The sequence below is a fragment of the Manis pentadactyla genome, chromosome 7 (assembly GCF_030020395.1).
Source record: "Manis pentadactyla isolate mManPen7 chromosome 7, mManPen7.hap1, whole genome shotgun sequence".
In the NCBI taxonomy this organism is placed as follows: domain Eukaryota; kingdom Metazoa; phylum Chordata; class Mammalia; order Pholidota; family Manidae; genus Manis; species Manis pentadactyla.
Window position 1 is genome coordinate 75,575,631 of NC_080025.1, and position 23,812 is coordinate 75,599,442.

The 23,812-nt window shown below is 37.2% G+C and overlaps 1 protein-coding gene across 18 annotated transcripts in view; it reads left to right on the forward strand.

Moving 5' to 3' along the window:
- Nucleotides 1–23,812, forward strand: part of AKAP9 (A-kinase anchoring protein 9) — a 186,593-nt gene that overhangs the window by 50,376 nt on the left and 112,405 nt on the right. For 13 of the 18 annotated variants that reach the window (XM_057504510.1, XM_057504507.1, XM_057504493.1 and 10 more), the window contains 4 exons: nucleotides 1,855–2,068; nucleotides 3,909–3,997; nucleotides 6,258–6,390; nucleotides 7,100–7,185. In XM_057504510.1, coding sequence (XP_057360493.1) covers nucleotides 1,855–2,068; nucleotides 3,909–3,997; nucleotides 6,258–6,390; nucleotides 7,100–7,185 — 522 coding nt within the window. The remainder of the gene's footprint in view (nucleotides 1–1,854; nucleotides 2,069–3,908; nucleotides 3,998–6,257; nucleotides 6,391–7,099; nucleotides 7,186–23,812) is intronic. The other 5 variants (XM_057504495.1, XM_057504505.1, XM_057504503.1 and 2 more) reach the window with 2 other exon arrangements.

Consider the following 23,812-nt stretch of genomic DNA (forward strand, 5'->3'; position numbering starts at 1 on the left):
TATGACATATCACTAACCTGAAAAAGATCAAAATTCAAAATTTGTATTATAGTTTCTATTTAATGAGAATTGCTTTTGCACCATCATAAAGTTGAAAATACATAAGTTGAACCATTATAAATCAGGGATGGTATATTCACATTTTATGATCTTACATGAAATGTGAAGTTATTTTGCATGTTAATGTCTAAATAGAGTTAACAAATTCAAATTGCACAACTATTAATGCTTTATTAATATCTGGAATTGTTTTCAAAATCATAATGTGATTTTAATGTAACTTAATTACTCCTAAAAGTGCCAGAAATCATTTAAGTTTTTTTTAAAGCATTATTGGAAGTGGACTTAAATTTGAAGTTATCAAAATGGTCAAATTTTTTCAGTAAGAATTTTATTTACTCTAATAAAGATATTTCCAATGACATTCAAATATCCTCTCCTTGACAATAACTTACATAACAAAGGGAGGCAAACCTATAAACTGTCCCTGCCACTCATCACTTCCAAGACAAACCCCTTAATGGTGGGAGGGGAGTGAAGTATGTATATATAGAGGGAAGCTCACAGAAGAAATTTGAGCTATAATTTACACAATGGTAGTAACACCTAAGAGCAATCTAAATATGCTTAGAAACAATTCTGAGTTCACACACAAAAAAGACTTCTACTCTTGGGACTAAGCTAATTGGCTCATAAACATGAAAAGCTACTTTCAAACTTATAAACTGATAATAGCATTTTATACTATTAGATTGGCAAAATCTCACAATAAAACGTGTGGCAAAGATCTGGGAAAATGAGTACTCAACATACACTGTTAATGTAAATTCGTGCAATTGCATTAATAATACAGTTAATGTACATTATCTGTGACTGCACAATTATATTTCTAGGTGGTTCTCAGTGTAATTCCTGACCAGCAATATCAGTATCATTTGGAAATAGGTTAAAATTGAAATTATTAGGCCCTACATGGACCTCCTGAACCAGAAACAGGTGGAGAGGCCCACTTATTTAAGCATTTTGTGTAAATAAGTACTCTAGGTGATTCTGGTGCATGCTAAATTTGAGAACCACTGCACTAGATAAATTCTAGCATATTTATACAAAGGCATATGTGTAAGAATTGATTGCACCATTTTTTGAAATACCAAAAATTAGAAATAATCCAGTTGATATCCAAAAAGGAAATGGAAAAACTGAGGTATATTCATATATACTATATCACAATTAGAATAAATTAATCTGTATATGTCTCAAAAACATATTGAATATGGAGAGCAATTTGCAAAATAAATACCATTTGACACCGTTTATGTAAATTTGTAAAGACAAAATACAATGCATTATTTTACAGATGCATTGAGAAGTGATAGTATAAGAAATGGACTGGACTTGAAGAAAATTTGTGGTATTGATTGTGTCTGGGAAAGAAGGAATGGGAACACAGTGGATTAATTTTATTGATATTTTTGGTAAACCAAGAAGTATGTAAGGAGAGAAATGAAAAAAAGGAAAAATATTTTTATTTTTTATTTGTTAATTTGGGGTATGAGTACTTATGTGTTTATTACATTATTCTTTGCATTTCTCTTTATTTAAAATATTATTTTAAACAAAAATGAAAGATGAGACCATACTAGCTATAGCTAATAAAAAAATTTTACCATAAAGAAAAGGTCAATGCAACAGAAGGAATGAGAAAAAAATTAGACTTCACTTCTTTTATATGAAGTTTTATACTATAATTGCATGTATTTTCCCCCTTATAGTCAATGTATACAAAAAATAGAAATTACGTGATTTAATTTGTCATTTAAAAATTTTCTAATGTGTACATACATTCACTCCAAGCATGATTTAAGGCTACAGTTGGAAGCTCAACGTATATGCCTCTCTTTGGTTTATTCAACTCATGTGGATCAGGTTCGTGAATATATGGAAAATGAAAAAGACAAAGCTCTTTGCAGTCTTAAAGAGGAGCTTATTTCTGCTCATGAGGAAAAGATCAAGGAACTTCAGAAAATACACCAGCTAGAGCTGCAGAATATAAAAGCACAAGAAGCAGGTAAATGGTTTCTAACAAAATAACTATGAAGCAAGTTAAGTACCACTTAGAGCCCACCATTCCAAAATTCTGTCCTGTCTTATTAGAACGCATAGAGGAAGGTGACTGTATATGTCAGTCCTGGATTCATTTGTTCATATAATTATTGGACGTTCATTTAAGTGCCTGAGAAATCTAAATCATTGAATCTCTTTTTCCTAGGAAGTCACAATCCAGTGGAAAAGCAATATAAAATAAATCCTTAGCAAACAATAGGACAGTTTCTATAATAGAAAAATGAATAGGAAGAATGGCAGGAGAGAGGAGAAAAGTCATTATTTCCTGGGAGGATGAGTAAGGTGAGGTGGCAGGCAGGAGTAGGGAGGTTAGAGTCTCAGTGACCCCTAAATATGGAAGTGTGAGAGACTGCATCTATTTTGGAGAATTGCAAATTTAAGGGTGTGTGTAAAGGTAGTGGGGAATAAAGACAGAAAGACTGGCAGGAGCTTGGTCAGGGAAAGCTTTGTAACTGAAGCATGTTTAAATTTTACAAGAGCTTCTGCAGGATAAGACCTACTGTGGGCTAATAGTTAAGATTTTTATTTTGATGACACTATGGGGCAGATTTTTATTTGATGATACCATGGGGCAAATTTGGGGAGATGATTACTGATGGGAAGACAAGTTAAACACCTTTGGGGTAGTTCTGTTAACAGTAAAATGTTGAACCAAAATGTCTTTGAGGGTAGAAAGCAGTAAAAGGGGGAGAAATTGAGAATGATCCTTAAGTTTCTAGCTTTGGTCAGTGGATTGAGGGTGCTTCCAGTCATGAAGAGGATGAGGAGAAGGTTTATGGGGAAAATAATGCTCAGTTTGGAACATACTGAGTTAAAAATACTTATGGACTTTGAAAAAGAGATGTCCAGTAAGACAGTTGAAAATAGCAATCTGTAATGCAAGAGAGAGGGCGAGGCTCCAGACCCAGTGTGGAAGTCAAAAGATCATTTAAGACCAGCAACATGAATGAGATGTCCTAGGAGACTGTAGAGTGAGCGAAAGACTAAGATGGCACTGTGGGAGGCAACAACTTTTAAGAAACTGAAAAGTGGAAGATGAGTTGCACTTTCATCTATAGTAATTATTTAATCGCTCAATTAATTAGACTTCCTCTGTTTAAGGCATGTCTAGGCCTCCACTCGTGAAAGATCTGCCTTTGGGAATGAGGTGGTTCATAAGTTTGTCCCATGCAATTGCTCTGTTGAACAGAGTTGAATTTAAAGAGTGGCTCAAATAAGAACACCATCCTTTTTCACTTCAATTGTGCTTTGAGTTTCAGTGTAGTAAGATTTTAAATATGTATTGTTTTAATTGGTATCCTCTTCAGATAGAATCTGTCCAGTGTTTTTCAAACTACAAGTTAATTAAATTAATTAATTAATGGGTCTATTAATGAATGATGAAGTCAGTTTAGTGAGTAATGTCCAGCATATTTTTTTAATTAATGAAAAACAGAGTAGAACAGAAAACATAGGAGTGCATAGTGTGTAGAAAGAATAACTGCTGATTTGTAAAATTCTTGTTTCAGTTTTACACGGATGTATATAATAGGTTATGATATATGATGTGTTTCTTGTATTGGTTTGTAAAAGTTGTAAATCACAGCTTCATACAGTTTTGTAGGGTATAAATTGAAAATCCTATGAATTATCTGAGACAGTTAACATTAAACAGTGAAAAAGAACTTTGAAAGAAATAAAAAAATTTTAAACTCATCTTACTGCAGGGAAGCTTCCAGTTGACATATGTTTAATATGATAATACTACTTAAGTATTTAAATTGAATGTCTTAATGTAATATCAATTCCATTAGGTGATGAGATGAAGCCTTTACAAATGCTCATTGGAAGACTTCGCAAAGCAGTGTCTGAAGAATGTTCTTACTTTACACAGGTAAGATGATAGTTAAAACTTAATTTTAGACAAGAAGTGCTGAATTTTAAGTTACTACTGATCAGATAAGTGGAATCATGCAATTTCATTTTCCCCCCTGTCTTACTTCAGAACTGCAGTTAGAAACATTTTCTATTTTTTAAGTTTAAAATGAGCATTAAAATTTTTCCTGACAATCAGTTTGAAACACAAGAAATTCAGGTAAATTGTCTTAGCAGTAGAGCAGACAAAAGATACACCTAATAAAAAGAGCAGACCTATAGAGTGGACCAGTAGAGCCTCAGACAGGTCTGTTTCCTGCCCCTGCCTACCTTGGTGCTTATCTGGGGAGCTTGCACATAGTAAGTTTTCACAGTTTGGATTGCCAAAAACTGAGAACTAATTATAGCAAGCATAATTATATTTGTGACAATGGAGTGAAATAGGAGCTCTTACAGTAGTGCTTACCCATTTCATTTACCTTTCTGCCCAGAGGTGATTACTCTAAGATGCATGTTTTTATATTTTTTTCTTTTGCGGTCTATAGATACTAATATAGATACCAAACACTGTAATTGGTTGTTCCATTGTATGGCTATGACACAATTTGTTCATTTGTCTGTAGTGGAAATTAAATTGTTTCCAATTTTTAACTTAATATAGACACTCTTGCAATATACATCTGGTTGTGCATATATGTTTACCTATCTAGAAGTAAATGCCTACGTTGTGGGATGTGCCAGTCTTCAATGACACGTTTTGGCAATCTACCTCTCAAAGTAATATACTCCTATTAGGAATTTTAGCCCAAAAAGCTTCAAATCTATATGTAATGTTTAATTTTGTTAAAAAAATGGAGATAACATGACAAAATATTAGTATTTGTTAAAGCCAGGTAATAGAGAAACCATTTTCTCTGCATATTTGAAATAGTTCAAATAATTAAAGTATATGCCTAGGCTTGCCCCTGATATTCATCCTCGCTGGATATTTATAAATTGAAGAAAGAGGGTGGTATTAATTGAGACAGGTAAAGCTGCCTTACTGATTCTAATTACCTATAAAATAATTTGAAAAACAATATTGTAAAAAAACCCAAAAAGTTAGAAATAACCACTCTGAAGGTCTTTCAGCTGATTGCCAGCCTCTGCCTTCACAGAAGGGTTCAGGCACTGTTGTTTCATATCTATTTTTGAAAGTCAGTAAATATGGAAAGAAAGTCCCTGTCACAATAGTTCATTTATAAACTGACTTTGTGGTTTTCTTTTCTTCCATTAATGTCTTTATGTGACCCTCTAATCTCAAGTTGAAATATGAATCAGCTTGTTGTAGTGGTAGTATCCTTTAGTGAGTTTGTTGTAAAACCTGGTTTTGTCACAAATCATTGATACTGCTGTGGACTAATTACTCTATCTTTCTAAGTCTTCATCTTAAATTGGGTGATATTCAGGTTTCTACCAAATTTGGTCAAATAAAATTTCATCCTAGGGATTGTGCTGAAAATTAAATAAACTCAACTGTTAATTGACAGTATAGTTTAACTTTTAAGGAAATCTCAAGAAATAGCAATAAACAATTTGGTTTTTAAGTCTAAAAGTTACTGATTGTTATTTCCAGTTGTGTGAGAGTCAAAGGTGAAACTTACAAGAGAGCTTATCAAATGACTATGGGGCATGTGTTGTTTTAAGTGATAGAATTGTCTGTTGCTCAGGAGAAAAATCAGAATAATGTGTCAAATATTTTAAATTTGTGTATGTGTGTATTATTCCCATGTTGTAGGAAAGAGTGTGAATGTAATCTCCTACTTCATATGTTATAATTTCTATAGAATTTATAGACTGTTTTCTAGTCATCATTTTTGAACTTCCATTCTCGTCCTCTGGTGTTTTTTCAAGGGTAGTTGACATTACAGAGATAACATAAAAAGAGGATATAAACTAGAAAATGGTAGATTAACATTAGAATAGGATCTAAGATGGAAAATAGTAGATTAAATTACAAGATATATTCATTATTAGAAAGAAGCATAAAAAGTTATGGTTTTGCACAATGAAGATTAGCAGTATTTTCCTGACATGAGAATTTCATGTCTAATAGATAGATAGATATAGACTTGATTATTTCTTTTGCAGATTGATTTGGTGTATGGAAGAGCATTTTCTTACTGATTTTTCTGTGCCATTTTGACTCTTTTTTGCATAAGGAAAATAATATTTAATGATCTTAAGGGGCAGAATTCAAAATTCTGATTCCATAGAATACCTAATTTTTTTGTTAACAGTCTTCTTACAATGTCCTTGGTGAACATACCACTTCTGCTTTAAATTGTGAAGTAAATGGAGAAGAGAGAGAATGTTGTGGTGTTCACACTTCTGAAAATCAAGAACTTCAAGATTGTAGATATGAAGTTCAAGGTAATAAAAGCTTATACATTATTGAACAGCATATTTTATTTTCTTTATTCAACTGATGATAAACTTTAACCTTTAATCATGATTTAATCACTTAGCCAGTTTGAGTTTGTCATCTTAGTATCTTCTTTTCAGATTCATGAAATCTTATATTTAATATACATATTTATAAAGCAATAGTTGTAATACAGAGAACCAAAGCTGTCCACAGGTTTCCTTGTCTCTTTATTCTCTATTCCTTTCCTCCCATCTTTTTCCTCATTATAATTCTTAATTTTATACCATAGATTCAAACCTTTGAAAGTTGTATTTATTGAATAACCTTATGGTTTATTTTTTAAAAAGAATAAGAAGACATACAATTATCTTTCTTGACAGGAATTCTGTACTAGTTTATTTTTACAGATTGCAAATACAATTTAGTAGTGGTCTTTCATAGATAAAATGTTTTGTACCCCAGTCCATTTGTATGAATAATGAACAAAATGTGGACAAATTAAGTAATACCAAAAGAAATTAAAATATTTTAATATGAAATTGTCAGTTATCATTTTAGCAGGTGTTACACATTAATGAGATTTTAATTTTTGGTAATTTAAATATACAAAGTTTACTTCTAGCAGACAATCTAAACTTATGAATAGATTAATACTTACTGAAATCAGACCTTTACTATAGAGTGGAATTATTGTAACGCTTGTTTATCATCTAGAGTTTCAAGAAAATATGCAAACTCTTCTCAACAAAGTTACAGAAGAATGCAACAAACTCTTGGTACTACAGACACGGTTAAGTAAGGTCTGTGAAATGGAAAATGTATTATAATGTTTGCATTTATTGTATTATCTGCTGTGCTGTAAGATGGTTCATCATCCAAGAATATCTAAAATAAGGGAACATGAAAAGCGTGATTAGGAAAAAGTGACTAATAGTATTAGTAAGATAGGTAATTCCTGCAAGTTGAATACTATTTACCCTTTCAGAGACTTTTTGAAATCATGATAAAGTAAAAAATTTATGTAAGAGGTCAAATTGTTAACTTTATGAAACAGTTGCATTTAATTTTATATGTAACATTGAATAACATATAACAATTTTACATATAGCACTTTTAAAAGCAATGGGTTTTTCTGTTTTAAACAGAAAGAGTAATTTGTTAGTTTAGAACATAGCTAATTAGTTTTTTTTTTTTACATACTCTAACTTTTTTTAAAATTCATTTTATTATCATTAATCTACAATTACATGAAGAACATTACGGTTACTAGACTACCCCCTTCACCAAGTCCCACCCCACAAACCCATTACAGTCACTGTCCATCAGCGTAGTAAGATGCTGTAGACTCACTACTTGTCTTCTCTGTGTTGCACATCCCTCCCTATGTCCCCTCCCAAATTATACATGCTAATCATAAGGCCCCTTTCTTTTTCCCTGCCCTTATCCCTCCCTTCCCACCCCTCCTGCTCCGTCCCTTTCCCTTTGGAACCTGTAGTACATTCTTGGGTTCTGTGATTCTGCTGCTGTTTTGTTCCTTCAGTTTTTCTTTGTTCTTATACTCCACATATGAATGAAATCATTTGGTACTCGTCTTTCTCTGCCTGGCTTATTTCAGTGAGCATAATACCCTCTAGCTCCATCCATGTTGTTGCAAATGGTAGGATTTCTTTTCTTTTATGGCTGAATAATATTCCATTGTGTATATTTACCACATCTTCTTTATCCATTCATCTGTTGATGGACACTTAGGTTGCTTCCATTTCTTGGCTATTGTAAATAGTGCTGTGATAAACATAGGGGTGCATCTGTCTTTTTCAAACTGGGCTGCTGTATTCTTAGGGTAAATTCCTAGAAGTGGAATTCCTGGGTCAAATGGTATTTCTATTTAGAGCTTTCTGAGGAACCTCCATACTGCTTTCCACAATGGTTGAACTAATTTACATTCCCACCAGCAGTGTAGGAGGGTTCCCCTTTCTCTGCAACCTTGCCAACGTTTGTTGTTGTTTGTCTTTTGGATGGTGGCAATCCTTACTGGTGTGAAGTGATATCTCATTGTGGTTTTAATTTGCATTTCTCTGATGACAAGCAATGTGGAACATCTTTTCATGTGTCTGTTGGCCATCTGAATTTCTTCTTTGGAGAAGTGTCTGTTCAGCTCCTCTACCCATTTTTTAATTGGATTATTTGCTTTTTGTTTGTTGAGGTGCATGAGCTCTTTATATATTTTGGATGTCAACCCTTTATCAGATCTGTCATTTATGAATATATTCTCCCATACTGTAGGGTACCTTTTTGTTCTATTGATGGTGTCCTTTGCTGTACAGAAGCTTTTCAGCTTAATATAGTCCCACTTGTTCATTTTTGCTTTTGTTTTCCTTGCCTGGGGAGATATATTCATAAAGAAGTCGCTAATGTTCACATCCAAGAGATTTTTGCATATGTTTTTTTCTAATAGTTTTTTTTTTTTTTTTAATAATTATTTTTTATTGAAGGGTAGTTGACGCACAGTATTACATTACATTAGTTTCAAGTGTACAACACAGTGGTAGAACATTTATATACATAATTCTAGGTTCCAGCTATCACCCTACCAAGCTGTTACAATATCTTGACTATATTCCTTATGCTATACATTACATCCCGGTTACTTATTTATTTTACCATTGGAAGTCTGTCCTTTTTTTTTTTTTTTTTTTGTGAGGGTATCTCTCATATTTATTGATCAAATGGTTGTTAACGACAATAAAATTCTGTATAGGGGAGTCAGTGCTCAGTGCACAATCATTAATCCACCCCAAGCCTAATTTTCGTCAGTCTCCAATCTTCTGAGGCATAACAAACAAGTTCTTACATGTAGAACAAATTCTTACATAATGAATAAGTTACATAGTGAACAGTACAAGAGCAGTCATCACAGAAACTTTCGGTTTTGCTCATGCATTATGAACTCTAAACAGTCAGTTCAAATATGAATACTCATTTGGTTTTTATACTTGATTTATATGTGGATACCACATTTCTCTCTTTATTATTATTATTTTTAATAAAATGCTGAAGTGGTAGGTAGATACAAGATAAAGGTAGAAAACATAGTTTAGTGTTGTAAGAGAGCAAATGTAGATGATCAGGTGTGTGCCTGTAGACTATGTGTTAATCCAAGCTAGACAAGGGCAATAAAACATCCACGTATGCAGAAGATTTCTCTCAGAACAGGGGGGGTGAGGTTCTAAGCCTCACCTCTGTTGATCCCCAATTTCTCACCTGATGGCCCCCCTGCGACTGTGCCTGTCTTAGGTTGTTCCTCCGTTGAGGAATCTTACCCGTCTCTGGCTAACCAGTCATCTTCCGGGGCCATACAGGGGAATGTGAAGTTGGTAAGTGAGAGGGAAGCCTTATTGTTTGAAAAGGTTAGCTTTTTACTTCTTTGCATATTTATGCCCTGTGGCTTCTATGCCCAGCATTTGTCTTGAGGTATCTTTACCACTTGGAGGAGTTATGATACTCGGTAAATTTGATATGAGGCACGAATTCTATTTAAGGGTTGTAATTAGGAAGGAAGAAGAAAAGCTATAGAAGTAGCAGGCGGAAGAAAACATGGGAAGATTGATTATTTCTTTGACATATCTTCTTGTAGAGTAACTTCAGCATATATAGGTTTTAAGCTACTACTTAAATTGCGCACACACATTAACATAATAGGAGTATAGTTACATAACCAAAGCATATCTGTAATTACCAGCCATCTCCAGTGAAACCAAGAAAACCATTAAGGCACCTTAGGCATTTGTGAAAACTTATCTATGATATGGTGGATATTGTCCAACTGAACTTGAACAGTCTGAGAGAAATCAGACAAATTAAAACAACCCATTCCTGGGGACTGTTCACATGCCATATGTTCTTTTAACAGTAAATAGTCTGTAGTTGTAAGAGTTTGCAGCGCTACAATTTGCACTTCTCCAAATTCTTGGTTGAGTTCCAACAGTATAGATCCAGTCAAATTTGTTGTTTTACTGTATGCACAGGCCAGCTTAGATATCTCCTTCCTCATTCCCTTGGCAAGTCCAGGAACTGGTGGGATGAGTGCATCTACAGCTGTAGCAGTGCGTGGATCTTTGTTGGGGTTTTTTGATGATCATCTTCTGGCATGAGTCTTCCAGAGAGTGCAGATGTTGGAAGTTCTTTTTCATATCGTATCTTAGTTCATTTTCGGGGTAGCCCAATTAGGCTTTGATCCTCTGTATAAACACAAACAGACCCTTTGCCTACACTTTTATATGCCCTTTATACCCTTGTGTAGAACTCGTTGGAGGTTACCACACAGGAACTGCCCTTTTTTTTTTTTGCTTTGTTTTTGGTATCACTAATCTACACTTACATGACGAATATTATGTTTACTAGGCTCTCCCCTATACCAGGTCTCCCCTATAAACCCTTTACAGTCACTGTCCATCAGCATAGCTAAATGTTGTAGAATCACTACTTGCCTTCTCTGTGTTATACAGCCCTCCCTTTTCTCCTACCCCCCCATGCATGTTAATCTTAATACAACCCTACTTCTCCCCCCCTTATCCCTCCCTACCCACCCATCCTCCCCAGTCCCTTTCCCTTTGGTACCTGTTAGTCCATTCTTGAGTTCTGTGATTCTGCTGCTGTTTTGTTCCTTCAGTTTTTCCTTTGTTCTTATATTCCACAGATAAGTGAAATCATTTGGTATTTCTCTTTCTCCGCTTGGCTTGTTTCACTGAGCATAATACCCTCCAGCTCCATCCATGTTGCTGCAAATGATTGGATTTGCCCTTTTCTTATGGCTGAGTAGTATTCCATTGTGTATATGTACCACATCTTCTTTATCCATTCATCTATTGATGGACATTTAGGTTGCTTCCAATTCTTGGCTATTGTAAATAGTGCTGCAATAAACATAGGGGTGCATCTGTCTTTCTCAAACTTGATTGCTGCGTTCTTAGGGTAAATTCCTAGGAGTGCAATTCCTGGGTCAAATGGTAAGTCTGTTTTGAGCATTTTGATGTACCTCCATACTGCTTTCCACAATGGTTGAACTAACTTACATTCCCACCAGCAGTGTAGGAGGGTTCCCCTTTCTCCACAGCCTCGCCAACATTTGTTGTTGTTTGTCTTTTGGATGGCAGCCATCCTTACTGGTGTGAGGTGATACCTCATTGTAGTTTTAATTTGCATTTCTCTGATAATTAGCGATGTGGAGCATCTTTTCATGTGTCTGTTGGCCATCTGTATTTCTTTTTTGGAGAACTGTCTGTTCAGTTCCTGTGCCCATTTTTTAATTGGGTTATTTGTTTTTTGTTTGTTGAGGCGTGTGAGCTCCTTATATATTCTGGATGTCAAGCCTTTATCGGATGTGTCATTTTCAAGTATATTCTCCCATACCGTAGGGATCCTTCTTGTTCTATTGATGGTGTCTTTTGCTGTACAGAAGCTTTTCAGCTTAATATAGTCCCACTTACTCATTTTTGCTGTTGTTTTCCTTGCCCGGGGAGATATGTTCAAGAAGAGGTCACTCATGTTTATGTCTAAGAGGTTTTCGCCTATGTTTTCTTCCAAGAGTTTAATGGTTTCATGGCTTACATTCAGGTCTTTGATCCATTTTGAGTTTACTTTTGTATATGGGGTTAGACAATGGTCCAGTTTCATTCTCCTACATGTAGCTGTCCAGTTTTGCCAGCACCACCTGTTGAAGAGACTGTCATTTCGCCATTGTATGTCCATGGCTCCTTTATCAAATATTAATTGACCATATATGTCTGGGTTAATGTCTGGATTCTCTAGTCTGTTCCATTGGTCTGTGGCTCTGCTCTTGTGCCAGTACCAAATTGTCTTGATTACTATGGCTTTATAGTAGAGCTTGAAGTTGGGGAGTGAGATCCCCCCTACTTTATTCTTCTTTCTCAGGATTGCTTTGGCTATTCGGGGTCTTTTGTGTTTCCATATGAATTTTTGAATTATTTGTTCCAGTTCATTGAAGAATGTTGCTGGTAGTTTCATAGGGATTGCATCAAATCTGTATATTGCTTTGGGCAGGATGGCCATTTTGACGATATTAGTTCTTCCTAGCCACGAGCATGGGATGAGTTTCCATCTGTTAGTGTCCCCTTTAATTTCTCTTAAGAGTGACTTGTAGTTTTCAGAGTATAAGTCTTTCACTTCTTTGGTTAGGTTTATTCCTAGGTATTTTATTTTTTTGGATGCAATTGTGAATGGAGTTGTTTTCCTGATTTCTCTTTCTGTTGGTTCATTGTTAGTATATAGGAAAGCCACAGATTTCTGTGTGTTGATTTTGTATCCTGCAACTTTGCTGTATTCCGATATCAGTTCTAGTAGTTTTGGGGTGGAGTCTTTAGGGTTTTTTATGTACAGTATCATGTCATCTGCAAATAGTGACAGTTTAACTTCTTCTTTACCAATCTGGATTCCTTGTATTTCTTTATTTTGTCTGATTGCTGTGGCTAGGACCTCCAGTACTATGTTAAATAACAGTGGAGAGAGTGGGCATCCCTGTCTAGTTCCCGATCTCAGTGGAAATGCTTTCAGCTTCTCACTGTTCAATATAATGTTGGCTGTGGGTTTATCATAGATGGCCTTTATTATGTTGAGGTACTTGCCCTCTATTCCCATTTTGCTGAGAGTTTTTACCATGAATGGATGTTGAACTTTGTCAAATGCTTTTTCAGCATCTATGGAGATGATCATGTGGTTTTTGTCTTTCTTTTTGTTGATGTGGTGGATGATGTTGATGGACTTTCGAATGTTGTACCATCCTTGCATCCCTGGGATGAATCCCACTTGGTCATGGTGTATGATCCTTTTGATGTATTTTTGAATTCGGTTTGCTAATATTTTGTTGAGTATTTTTGCAGCTACGTTCATCAGGGATATTGGTCTGTAGTTTTCTTTTTTGGTGGGGTCTTTGCCTGGTTTGGGTGATGTTAGCTTCATAGAATGAGTTTGGGAGTATCCCCTCCTCCTCTATTTTTTGGAAAACTTTAAGGAGAATGGGTATTATGTCTTCCCTGTATGTCTGATAAAATTCCGAGGTAAATCCATCTGGCCCGGGGGTTTTGTTCTTTGGTAGTTTTTTTATTACCGCTTCAATTTCGTTGCTGGTAATTGGTCTGTTTAGATTTTCTGTTTCTTCCTGGGTCAATCTTGGAAGGTTATATTTTTCTAGGAAGTTGTCCATTTCTCCTAGGTTTCCCAGCTTGTTAGCATATAGGTTTTCATAGTATTCTCCAATAATTCTTTGCATTTCCGTGAGGTCCATCGTGATTTTTCCTTTCTCGTTTCTGATACTGTTGATTTGTGTTGACTCTCTTTTCTTCTTAATAAGTCTGGCTAGAGGCTCATCTATTTTGTTTATTTTCTCGAAGAACCAGCTCTTGGTTTCATTGATTTTTGCTATTGTTTTATTCTTCTCAATTTTATTTATTTCTTCTCTGATCTTTATTATGTCCCTCCTTCTGCTGACCTTAGGCCTCATCTGTTCTTCTTTTTCCAATTTCGATAATTGTGACATTAGACCATTCATTTGGGATTGCTCTTCCTTTTTTAAATATGCTTGGATTGCTATATACTTTCCTCTTAAGACTGCTTTTGCTGTGTCCCACAGAAGTTGGGGCTTAGTGTTGTTGTTGTCATTTGTTTCCATATATTGCTGGATCTCCATTTTGATTTGGTCATTGATCCATTGATTATTTAGGAGCGTGTTGTTAAGCCTCCATGTGTTTGTGAGCCTCTTTGCTTTCTTTGTACAGTTTATTTCTAGTTTTATGCCTTTGTGGTCTGAAAAGTTGGTTGGTAGGATTTCAATCTTTTGGAATTTTCTGAGGCTCTTTTTGTGGCCTAGTATGTGGTCTATTCTGGAGAATGTTCCATGTGCACTTGAGAAGAATGTATATCCCGCTGCTTTTGGATGTAGAGTTCTATAGATGTCTATTAGGTCCATCTGCTCTAGTGTGTTGTTCAGTGCTTCCGTGTCCCTACTTATTTTCTGCCCAGTGGATCTATCCTTTGGGGTGAGTGGTGTGTTGAAGTCTCCTAGAATGAATGCATTGCAGTCTATATCCCCCTTTAGTTCTGTTAGTATTTGTTTCACATATGCTGGTGCTCCTGTGTTGGGTGCATATATTTTTAGAATGGTTATATCCTCTTGTTTGACTGAGCCCTTTATCATTATGTAGTGTCCTTCTTTATCTCTTGTTACTTTCTTTGTTTTGAAGTCTATTTTGTCTGATATTAGTACTGCAACCCCTGCTTTCTTCTCACTGTTGTTTGCTTGAAATATGTTTTTCCATCCCTTGACTTTTAGTCTGTACATGTCTTTGGGTTTGAGGTGAGTTTCTTGTAAGCAGCATATAGATGGGTCTTGCTTTTTTATCCATTCTGTTACTCTGTGTCTTTTGATTGGTGCATTCAACCCATTAACATTTAGGGTGACTATTGAAAGATATGTACTTATTGCCATTGCAGGCTTTAAATTCGTGGTTACCAAAGGTTCAAGGTTAGCCTCTTTAGTATCTTACTGCCTAACTTAGCTCGCTTATTGAGCTGTTATATACACTATCTGGAGATTCTTTTCTTCTCTCCCTTCTTGTTCCTCCTCCTCGATTCTTCATATGTTGGGTGTTTTGTGCTGTGCTCTTTCTAGGAGTGCTCCCATCTAGAGCAGTCCCTGTAGGATGTTCTGTAGAGGTGGTTTGTGAAAAGCAAATTCCCTCAGCTTTTGTTTGTCTGGGAATTGTTTAATCCCACCGTCATATTTGAATGATAGTCGTGCTGGATACAGTATCCTTGGTTCAAGGCCCTTCTGTTTCATTGTATTAAATATATCATGCCATTCTCTTCTGGCCTGTAGGGTTTCTGTTGAGAAATCTGACGTTAGCCTGATGGGTTTCCCTTTATAGGTGACCTTTTTCTCTCTAGCTGCCTTTAACACTCTTTCCTTGTCCTTGATCTTTGCCGTTTTAATTATTATGTGTCTTGGTGTTGCCCTTCTTGGATCCTTTCTGTTGGGAGTTCTGTGTATTTCCGTGGTCTGTTCGATTACTTCCTCCTCCAGTGTGGGGAAGTTTTCAGCAATTATTTCTTCTAAGATACTTTCCATCTCTTTTCCTCTCTCTTCTTCTTCTGGGACCCCTATAATACGGATATTGTTCCTTTTGGATTGGTCACACAGTTCTCTTAACATTGTTTCATTCCTGGAGATCCTTTTGTCTCTCTCTATGTCAGCTTCTATGCGTTCCTGTTCTCTGATTTCAATTCCATCAATGGCCTCTTGCATTCTATCCATTCTGCTTATAAACCCTTCCAGAGTTTGTTTCATTTCTGCGATCTCCTTTCTGGCATCTGTGATCTCCTTCCGGACTTCATCCCATTTCTCTTGCGTATTTCTCTGCATCTCTGTCAGCATGTTTATGATTCTTATTTTGAATTCTTTTTCAGGGAGACTGGTTAGGTCTGTCTCCTTCTCTGGTGTTGTCTCTGTGATCTTTGTCTGCCTGTAGCTTTGCCTTTTCATGGTGATAGGAATAGTCTGCAGAACTGGGACGAGTGACGGCTTTAAGGACTTCCTTTCTTGTTGGTTTGTGGCCCTCCTCTCCTGGGAGAACAGCGGCCTGTAGTGGCTAGTGCTGCGCAGCTGCGCGCAGACAGGGTTTCTGCTTCCTGCCCGGCTGCTATGGAGTTAATCTCCGCTGTTGCTGTGGGCGTGGCCTGGCTCTGGCAGCTACTCCAAAATGGTGGAGTCGCGTTGGAGCAGGAGCGGCTGGGAGGCTATTTATCTCCGTAAGGGGCCTCCCTGCTCCCTGCAGCCCAGGGGTTAGTGTGCCCAGAGATCCCGGATTCCCTACCTCTGGATTAAGTGACCCGCCCTGCCCCTTTAAGACTTCCAAAAAGCACCCGCCAAAACAAAACAACTCCCACCAAAAAAAAAGGAAAAAAAAATGTTTTAATTAAAAAAAAAAAAAAAAAGTTTTTAATTAAAAAAAAAAAAAAAAGGTGGTCGTTCGTTTTTCTTTATTCTGCGGTGCCAGCCTCAGGCCTCTGCTCACTGGTCTTTCTGCCCTGTTTCCCTAGTATTGGGGTCCCTATCCCTTTAAGACTTCCAAAAAGCGCTCGCCAAAACAAAACAGCAAAAAAGCAAAAAAAAATGGTCGCGCGCTTTTCTTATGCCCTCTGTCGCCCAGCCTCCAATGCCTGCTCACTGTTCTTGCTGCCCTGTTTTCCTAGTATCGAGCGCCCTGCACTCTGGCCCGGATGGCTGGGGCTGGGTTCTCGGCAGTCCTGGGCTCCGTCTCCCTCCCGCTCTGCCTGCTCTTCTCCCTCCGGGAGCTGGGGGGGAGGGGCGCTCGGCTCCCGCGGGGCCGGGGCTTGTATCTTACCCCCTTCGCGAGGCGCTGGGTTCTCTCAGGTGCGGATGTGGTCTGGATATTGTCCTGTGTCCTCTGGTCTTTATTCTAGGAAGGGTTGTCTTTGTTATATTTTCATAGATATATGTTGTTTTGGGAGGAGATTTCCGCTGCTCTACTCACGCCGCCATCTTCTGCCTATTAATTCTAGAGATCTTTTTCTAATAGTTTTATGGTTTCATGACTTACATTCACGTTTTTAATCCATTTCTAGTTTACTTTTTTGTATGGGGTTAGACAGTGATCCAGTTTCATTCTCTTACATGTAGCTATCCAGTTTTGCCAGCACCATCTGTTGAAGAGACTGTCATTTCCCCACTGTATGTCCATGGCTCCTTTATCCTATATTAATTGATTATGAATTGGTTAATATCTGGGGTCTCTATTCTGTTCCACTGTTCTGTGGCTCTGTTCTTGTGCCAGTACCCAATTGTCTTGATTACTGTTGCTTTGTAGTAGAGCTTGAAGTTGGGGAGCGAGATCCCCCCCACTTTATTCTTCCTTCTCAGGATTGCTTTGCTTATTTTAGGTCTTGGTGTTTCCATATGAATTTTTGAACTATTTATTCTAGTTCGTAGAAGAATGTTGTTGGTAATTTGATAGGGATTGCATCAAATCTGTATATTGCTTTGGGCAGGATGGCCATTTTGACGATATTAATTCTTCCTAGCCAAGAGCATGGGATGAGTTTCCATTTGTTAGTGTCCTCTTTAATTTCTCTTAAGTGTGTCTTATAATTTTCAGGGTATAGGTCTTTCACTTCCTTGGTAACGTTTATTCCTAAGTATTTTATTCTTTTTGATGCAATTGTGAATGGAATTGTTTTCCTGATTTCTCTTTCTATTAGTTCATTGTTAGTGTATAGGAAAGCCCCAGATTTCTGTGTGTTAATTTTGTATCCTGCAATTTTGCTGTATTCTGATATCAGTTCTAGTAGTCTTGGAGTGGAGTCTTTAGGGTTTTTTATGTATAATATCATGTCATCTGCAAATAGTGACAGTTTAACTTCTTCTTTACCAGTTTGGATTCCTTGTATTTCTTTGTTTTGTCTAATTGCTGTGGCTAGGACCTCCAGTACTATGTTGAATAACAGTGGGGAGAGTGGGCATCCCTGTCTTGTTCCCGATCTCAGAGGAATAGCTTTCAGCTTTTCACTGTTCAGTATGATGTTGGCTGTGGGTTTATCATATATGGTCTTTATTATGTTGAGGTACTTGCCCTCTATACCCATTTTGCTGAGAGTTTTTATCATGAATGGATGTTGAATTTTGTCGAATGCTTTTGCAGCGTCTATGGAGATGATCATGTGGTTTTTGTCCTTTTTGTTTGTGTGGTGGATGATGTTGATGGATTTTCGAATGTTGTACCATCCTTGCATCCCTGGGTTGAATCCCACTTGGTCATGGTGTATGATCCTTTTGATGTATTTTTGAATTCGGTTTGCTAATATTTTGTTGAGTATTTTTGCATCTACATTCATGAGGGATATTGGTCTGTAATTTTTTTTTTTTGGTGGCATCTTTGCCTGGTTTTGGTAGTAGGGTGATGTTGGCTTCATAGAATGAGTTTGGGAGTATTCCCTCCTCTTCTATTTTTTGGAAAACTTTAAGGAGAATGGGTATTATATCTTCTCTGTATGTCTGATAAAATTCCGAGGTAAATCCATCTGGCCTGGGGGTTTTGTTCTTGGGTGGTTTTTTGATTACCGCTTCAATTTCTATGCTGATAATTGGTTTGTATAGATTTTGTGTTTCTTCCTTGGTCAGTCTTGGAAGGTTGTATTTTTCTAGGAAGTTGTCCATTTCTTCTAGGTTTTCCAGCTTCTTAGCATATAGATTTTCATAGTAGTCTCTAATAATTCTTTGTATTTCTGTGGGGTCTGTCGTGATGTTTCCTTTCTCATTCCTGATTCTGTTGATGTGTGTTTATTCTCTTTTTCTCTTAATGAGTCTGACTAGAGGCTTATCTATTTTGTTTATTTTCTCAAAGAACCAGCTCTTGGTTTCATTGATTTTTTTCTATTGTTTTACTCTTCTCAATTTTATGTATTTCTTCTCTGATCTTTATTATGTCCCTCCTTCTGCTCACTTTAGGCCTCATTTGTTCTTCTTTTTCCAATTTTGATAATTGTGATGTTAGACTATTCATTTGGGTTTGTTCTTCCTTCTTTAAATATGCCTGGATTGCTATATACTTTCCTCTTAAGACTGCTTTTGCTGCATCCCACAGACGTTGGGGCTTTGTGTTGTTGTTGTCATTTATTTCCATATATTGCTGGATCTCCATTTTAATTTGGTCATTGATCCATTGATTATTTAGGAGCGTGTTGTTAAGCCTCCATGTGTTTGTGAGCCTTTTGCTTTCTTTGCACAATTTATTTCTAGTTTTATACCTTTGTGGTCTGAAAAGTTGGTTGGTAGAATTTCAGTCTTTTGGAATTTACTGAGGCTCTTTTTGTGGCCTAGTATGTGGTCTATTCTGGAGAATGTTCCATGTGCACTTGAGAAGAATGTGTATCCTGTTGCTTTTGGGTGTAGAGTTCTATAGATGTCTATTAGGTCCATCTGTTCTAGTGTGCTCTTCAGTGCCTCTGTGTCCTTACTTATGTTCTGTCTGGTGGATCTGTCCTTTGGAGTGATTGGTGTGTTGAAGTCTCCTAAAATGAATGCATTGCATTCTATTTCCTCCTTTAGTTCTGTTAGTATTTGTTTCACATATGCTGGTGCTCCTGTGTTGGGTGCATATATATTTATAATAGTTATATCCTCTTGTTGGAATGAGCCCTATATCATTATGTGATGTCCTTCTTTATCTCTTGTTACTTTCTTTGTTTTGAAGTCTATTTTGTCTGATACTAGTACTGCAACACCTGCTATTTTCTCCCTGTTGTTGGCATGAAATATGTTTTTCCATCCCTTGACTTTTAGTCTATGCATGTCTTTGGGTTTGAGGTGAGTGTCTTGGAAGCATCATATATATGGGTGTTGTTTTTTTAATCCATTCAGTGACTCTATGTCGTTTGATTGGTGCATTCAGTCCATTTACATTTAGGGTGATTATCAGTAGGTATGTACTTATTGCCATTTTAGGCTTTAGATTCGTGGTTACCAAAGGTTCCAGTTTACTTTCCTTACTATATAAGAATCTAACTTAACTCACTTAGTATGCTGTTACAAACACACGCTAAAGGTTTTTTTCTATTTCTCCTCCTTTTTCTTCCTCCTTCATTCTTTATATATTAGGAGTCAAATTCTGTACTTTTTTTCTATCTCTTGATTGACTTTGAGGATAGTTAGTTTAATTTTCCATTTACTTCGTAATTAGCTGTTCTACTTTCTTTGCTGTAGTGTTTTTACTTCTGCTGACAGCTATTCAACCTTAGGAACACTTCTGTCTATAGCAGTGCCTCCAAAATAGACTGTAGAGATGGCTTGTCAGAGGTAAATTCTCTCAGCTTTTGCTTGTCTGGAAATTGTTTAATCCCTCCTTCAAATTTAAATTATAATCTTGCTGGATAAAGTAAACTTGGTTCTAGGCCCTTCTGCTTTCATGGCATTAAATACATCATGCTGCTCCCTTCTGACCTGTAAGGTTTCTGCTGAGAAATCTGTTGTTAGCCTGATGGGCTTTCCTTTGTATGTGATCTTATTTCTCTCTTTGGCTGCTTTTACTAGTCTGTCCTTATCCTTGATCTTTCCCATTTTAATTACTATGTGTCTTGGTGTTATCTTCCTTGGGTCCCTTGTGTTGGGAGATCTGTGGATCTCCATGGCCTGAGAGCTGTCTCCTTCCCCAGGTTGGGGAAGTTTTCAGCAACTACCTCCTCAAAGACACTTTCTATCCCTTTCTCTCTGTCTTCTTCTTCTGGTATCCCTATAATGCGAATATTGTTCCGCTTAGATTGGTCACACAGTTCTCTCAATATTCTTTCATTCTTAGAGATCCTTTTTTCTCTCTGTGCCTCAGCTTCTTTGTATTCCTCTTCTCTAGTTTCTATTTCATTTATTGTCTCCTCCACCATATCCAGCCTGTTTTTAATACCCTCCATTGTGCTCTTCAACGATTGGATCTCCGACCTGAATTCATTCCTGAGTTCTTGGATGTCTTTCCGTACCTCCATTAGAATGTTGATGATTTTTATTTTGAACTCCCTTTCAGGAAGAGTCATGAGGTCCATATCATTTAAATCTTTCTCGGGAGTTGTATTAATAATTCTACTCTGGACAAGGTTCCTTTGGCGTTTCATGTTTGTATATGGCGCCCTCTAGTGTCCAGGGCTCTATTCTGGAGCTGCTCAGCCCCTGAAGCAATGTCAGGGTTCACAGGGGAGCGGTTCTGGTGCCTGGGGGGAAAGAAAGAGCTGTTCCCCGCCTCCGGCTGCTGTGCCTGTCCTCCACTGCCTGAGCCAGCGGGCCGGTCACACAGGTATAAGTTTTTGTCCCAGAACAGCCGGATATGGCTCCCTGCTTTCCACAAGCGGCCGGAATCCCAGTTTCCCCAGAAACTCTGCCTGTATTAACTTTCCAACCTGATAGTCATGCGAGTCTCATGAAAGCACCATGAAATGTAGGTTTGTGCTCCCAGAACAGATCTCCGGAGCTAGGTTTTCAGCAGTCTCAGGCCTCCACTCCCTCCCTGCTCTGTTTCTCTTCCTCCCACCGGTGAGCTGGGGTTGGGGAGGGGCTTGGGTCCTGCGGAGCCATAGCTCTGGTACGTTACCCCGTTAGCTGAGGTCTGCTCTTTTCTGTAGGTGTGTGCAGTCTGATGCTGTCCTCTTTCCTGTTTCTCTCGCAGGATTAGTTGTGCCAATTAAATTTTCTAATTGTATCCAGTTTTAGGAGGAAGCCTCTGTCTCTCCTCTCACACCGCCATCTTTAATGCCAAATAGCTAATTAGTTTTATACAGCGTTCTAAATGTCAGCTTTCTTTCCCGCTGTTGTACTGACGTAGATGATAGTATAGATGGCATAGGATGATTTCTTAAGTATATCAAAAATAACTTACAGCATACATTAGCAAAAATAAGTGATGTAATCTTCATGTTGTAGGGAAAAAATGCATAAAGCTCTCTATGTCTGTTTATTTGGGATACCTTTCAGTGTTGTTTGTTATGTTTAAACATTTGGGCAGATTTGAAAGATTTAACTGATAGGCAGTGAAAGTTATATTGCTGGTAAAGGATGCTTTAGCTGAAATTCTTGTTCTTCCTCTTTCTCTTCCCCTTCCTCTTTCCAGCATTTCCTTTTTCCCCTTTCTTAGCTCTCTTCTCTTCCTGTGTAGTTAAGTACAGCCTTATCTAGCTTTTCTAAAACTTGTAAACCTACCCCCAGTATCTTACAGATAATTGTCTAGAAGGATAGGTGAATAGATAGAAACCCTTCCTTAACTCTACATTGGCCTACAAATACTACTTTTCTTCTTCCCTTCATAGTCAAAATGCTGAACCTATTCAAATCATTGTGCTATTTTTTAACAATATCCTTAGCAGTCCAGATTTCTTGTTTTTATGGTGCCCTTATCCTGCCTCAAGGACCTTTCTGTACTCATACTTGGATTTCTGAGGGCTGCTAAGAAAACTAGGTAGTGGTGTGGTTTGGTGACAGTACATAGTCATGGTCTTTGACCTCAGTTGGACTCTCAGTATTGCTTGTCAGCTTTCATGTGGTCATTCATCTCATAGTCCACCTAGTAAATATTCTCCAATTTAACAACTTTCCTCAGGTCTTATATTCTACTTCTACTCCCCTTTTTTCTTTGAAGATGAACTTCTCTCCCATTTCTCTGTGTCACAACTACTAATTATATATTATTCCAACTTCCTGCCTCCAGATGACATGTATTTTTTTTAATCTGCAGATACCTTAGTTTGTTTTCCTTCTGTCTCAGAAGTTAACTGCTTTCATAACCAAAGTTACTTTATCTCCTGTGCTTTTGTTAATATCATCTTCTACTTCCTCTCAGATGGATAACCTGTTTCTCCCCTCTCATATTTTCAGCTTGTCTCTGTTTTTCTCTGTTTCTGTCCTCCTCTCCCCTTGCACATTCCTTAGGCCTCTCATGTTTAGGGCATAACCAGTCCTCCCTCAGTCCCACTCCTCCTTTTGTCCTTTTGTCTGTGGTTCTCTTTCTCCTTCCCTTCAAATTCTTTGAAAGAAAGAATAGACAATAGCCAGAATTTCCCACCTTCCTCTCTCCTGCTGTCTTCCAACCCCTGTAAACAAACTCCCAGCTTATACTTCACTGAACTTTTTGGCAAAAGTTACCACTGAATTTTTAATAACAGATATTCTTTCTGCTTTCTCACCTTTCTTATTTCCTTTCTTTTAAAAATATGTTGCTTTTCCTTATAGCAAAATGCATAGTTAAAAGCATTGATAGTGTAGAAGGGCTTACAATAAACAAATAATCCACAGGTAGTTTGTTATTTTGCTTCTTTCCTTCAATAGTGAGTGGGGAACAGTTTGCTTTGATGAGAGACACACTGCCTTTCCCCAGTGCCAGAATGTGGGAGGCTTTACTCTGGAACACAAATACACACACTAGACTCTTAGTTTGCATCAGACACTTCTTTCAGTTTCTTTTGAGAAGAACTTTTACCTGCTACCAGACTTTTGACTGGCTGGGTTGGGAAAAATGACTGTTCTGTCATTAATTAAAGGTCAATATATTTGTTCTCTGATCTACTTCCTGCCCGTCATGATCTGTTTCTGTGTCCTGGGCCTTTTTAGGGTTCTGCCAGGCAAGTAAACTCTCCTGTAACTGTGGCTTTCTACATGTGCTTCATTCTGCTTCCTCTGCCTTGCTTAATCAATACCCTTCCATCCTTTTTCTGTTTCCCAGATTGCTTGAAATCTCTCTTGGTACTTCTCATTTATTTTCAATTTATACCTTTTAAAGTTCTTCACTACCATTTGAGATATGGGGAGGAAGGAGGTATATGTCAGAGATCACAGACATAAATGCCTATGTGAACTTAGCTCATGAA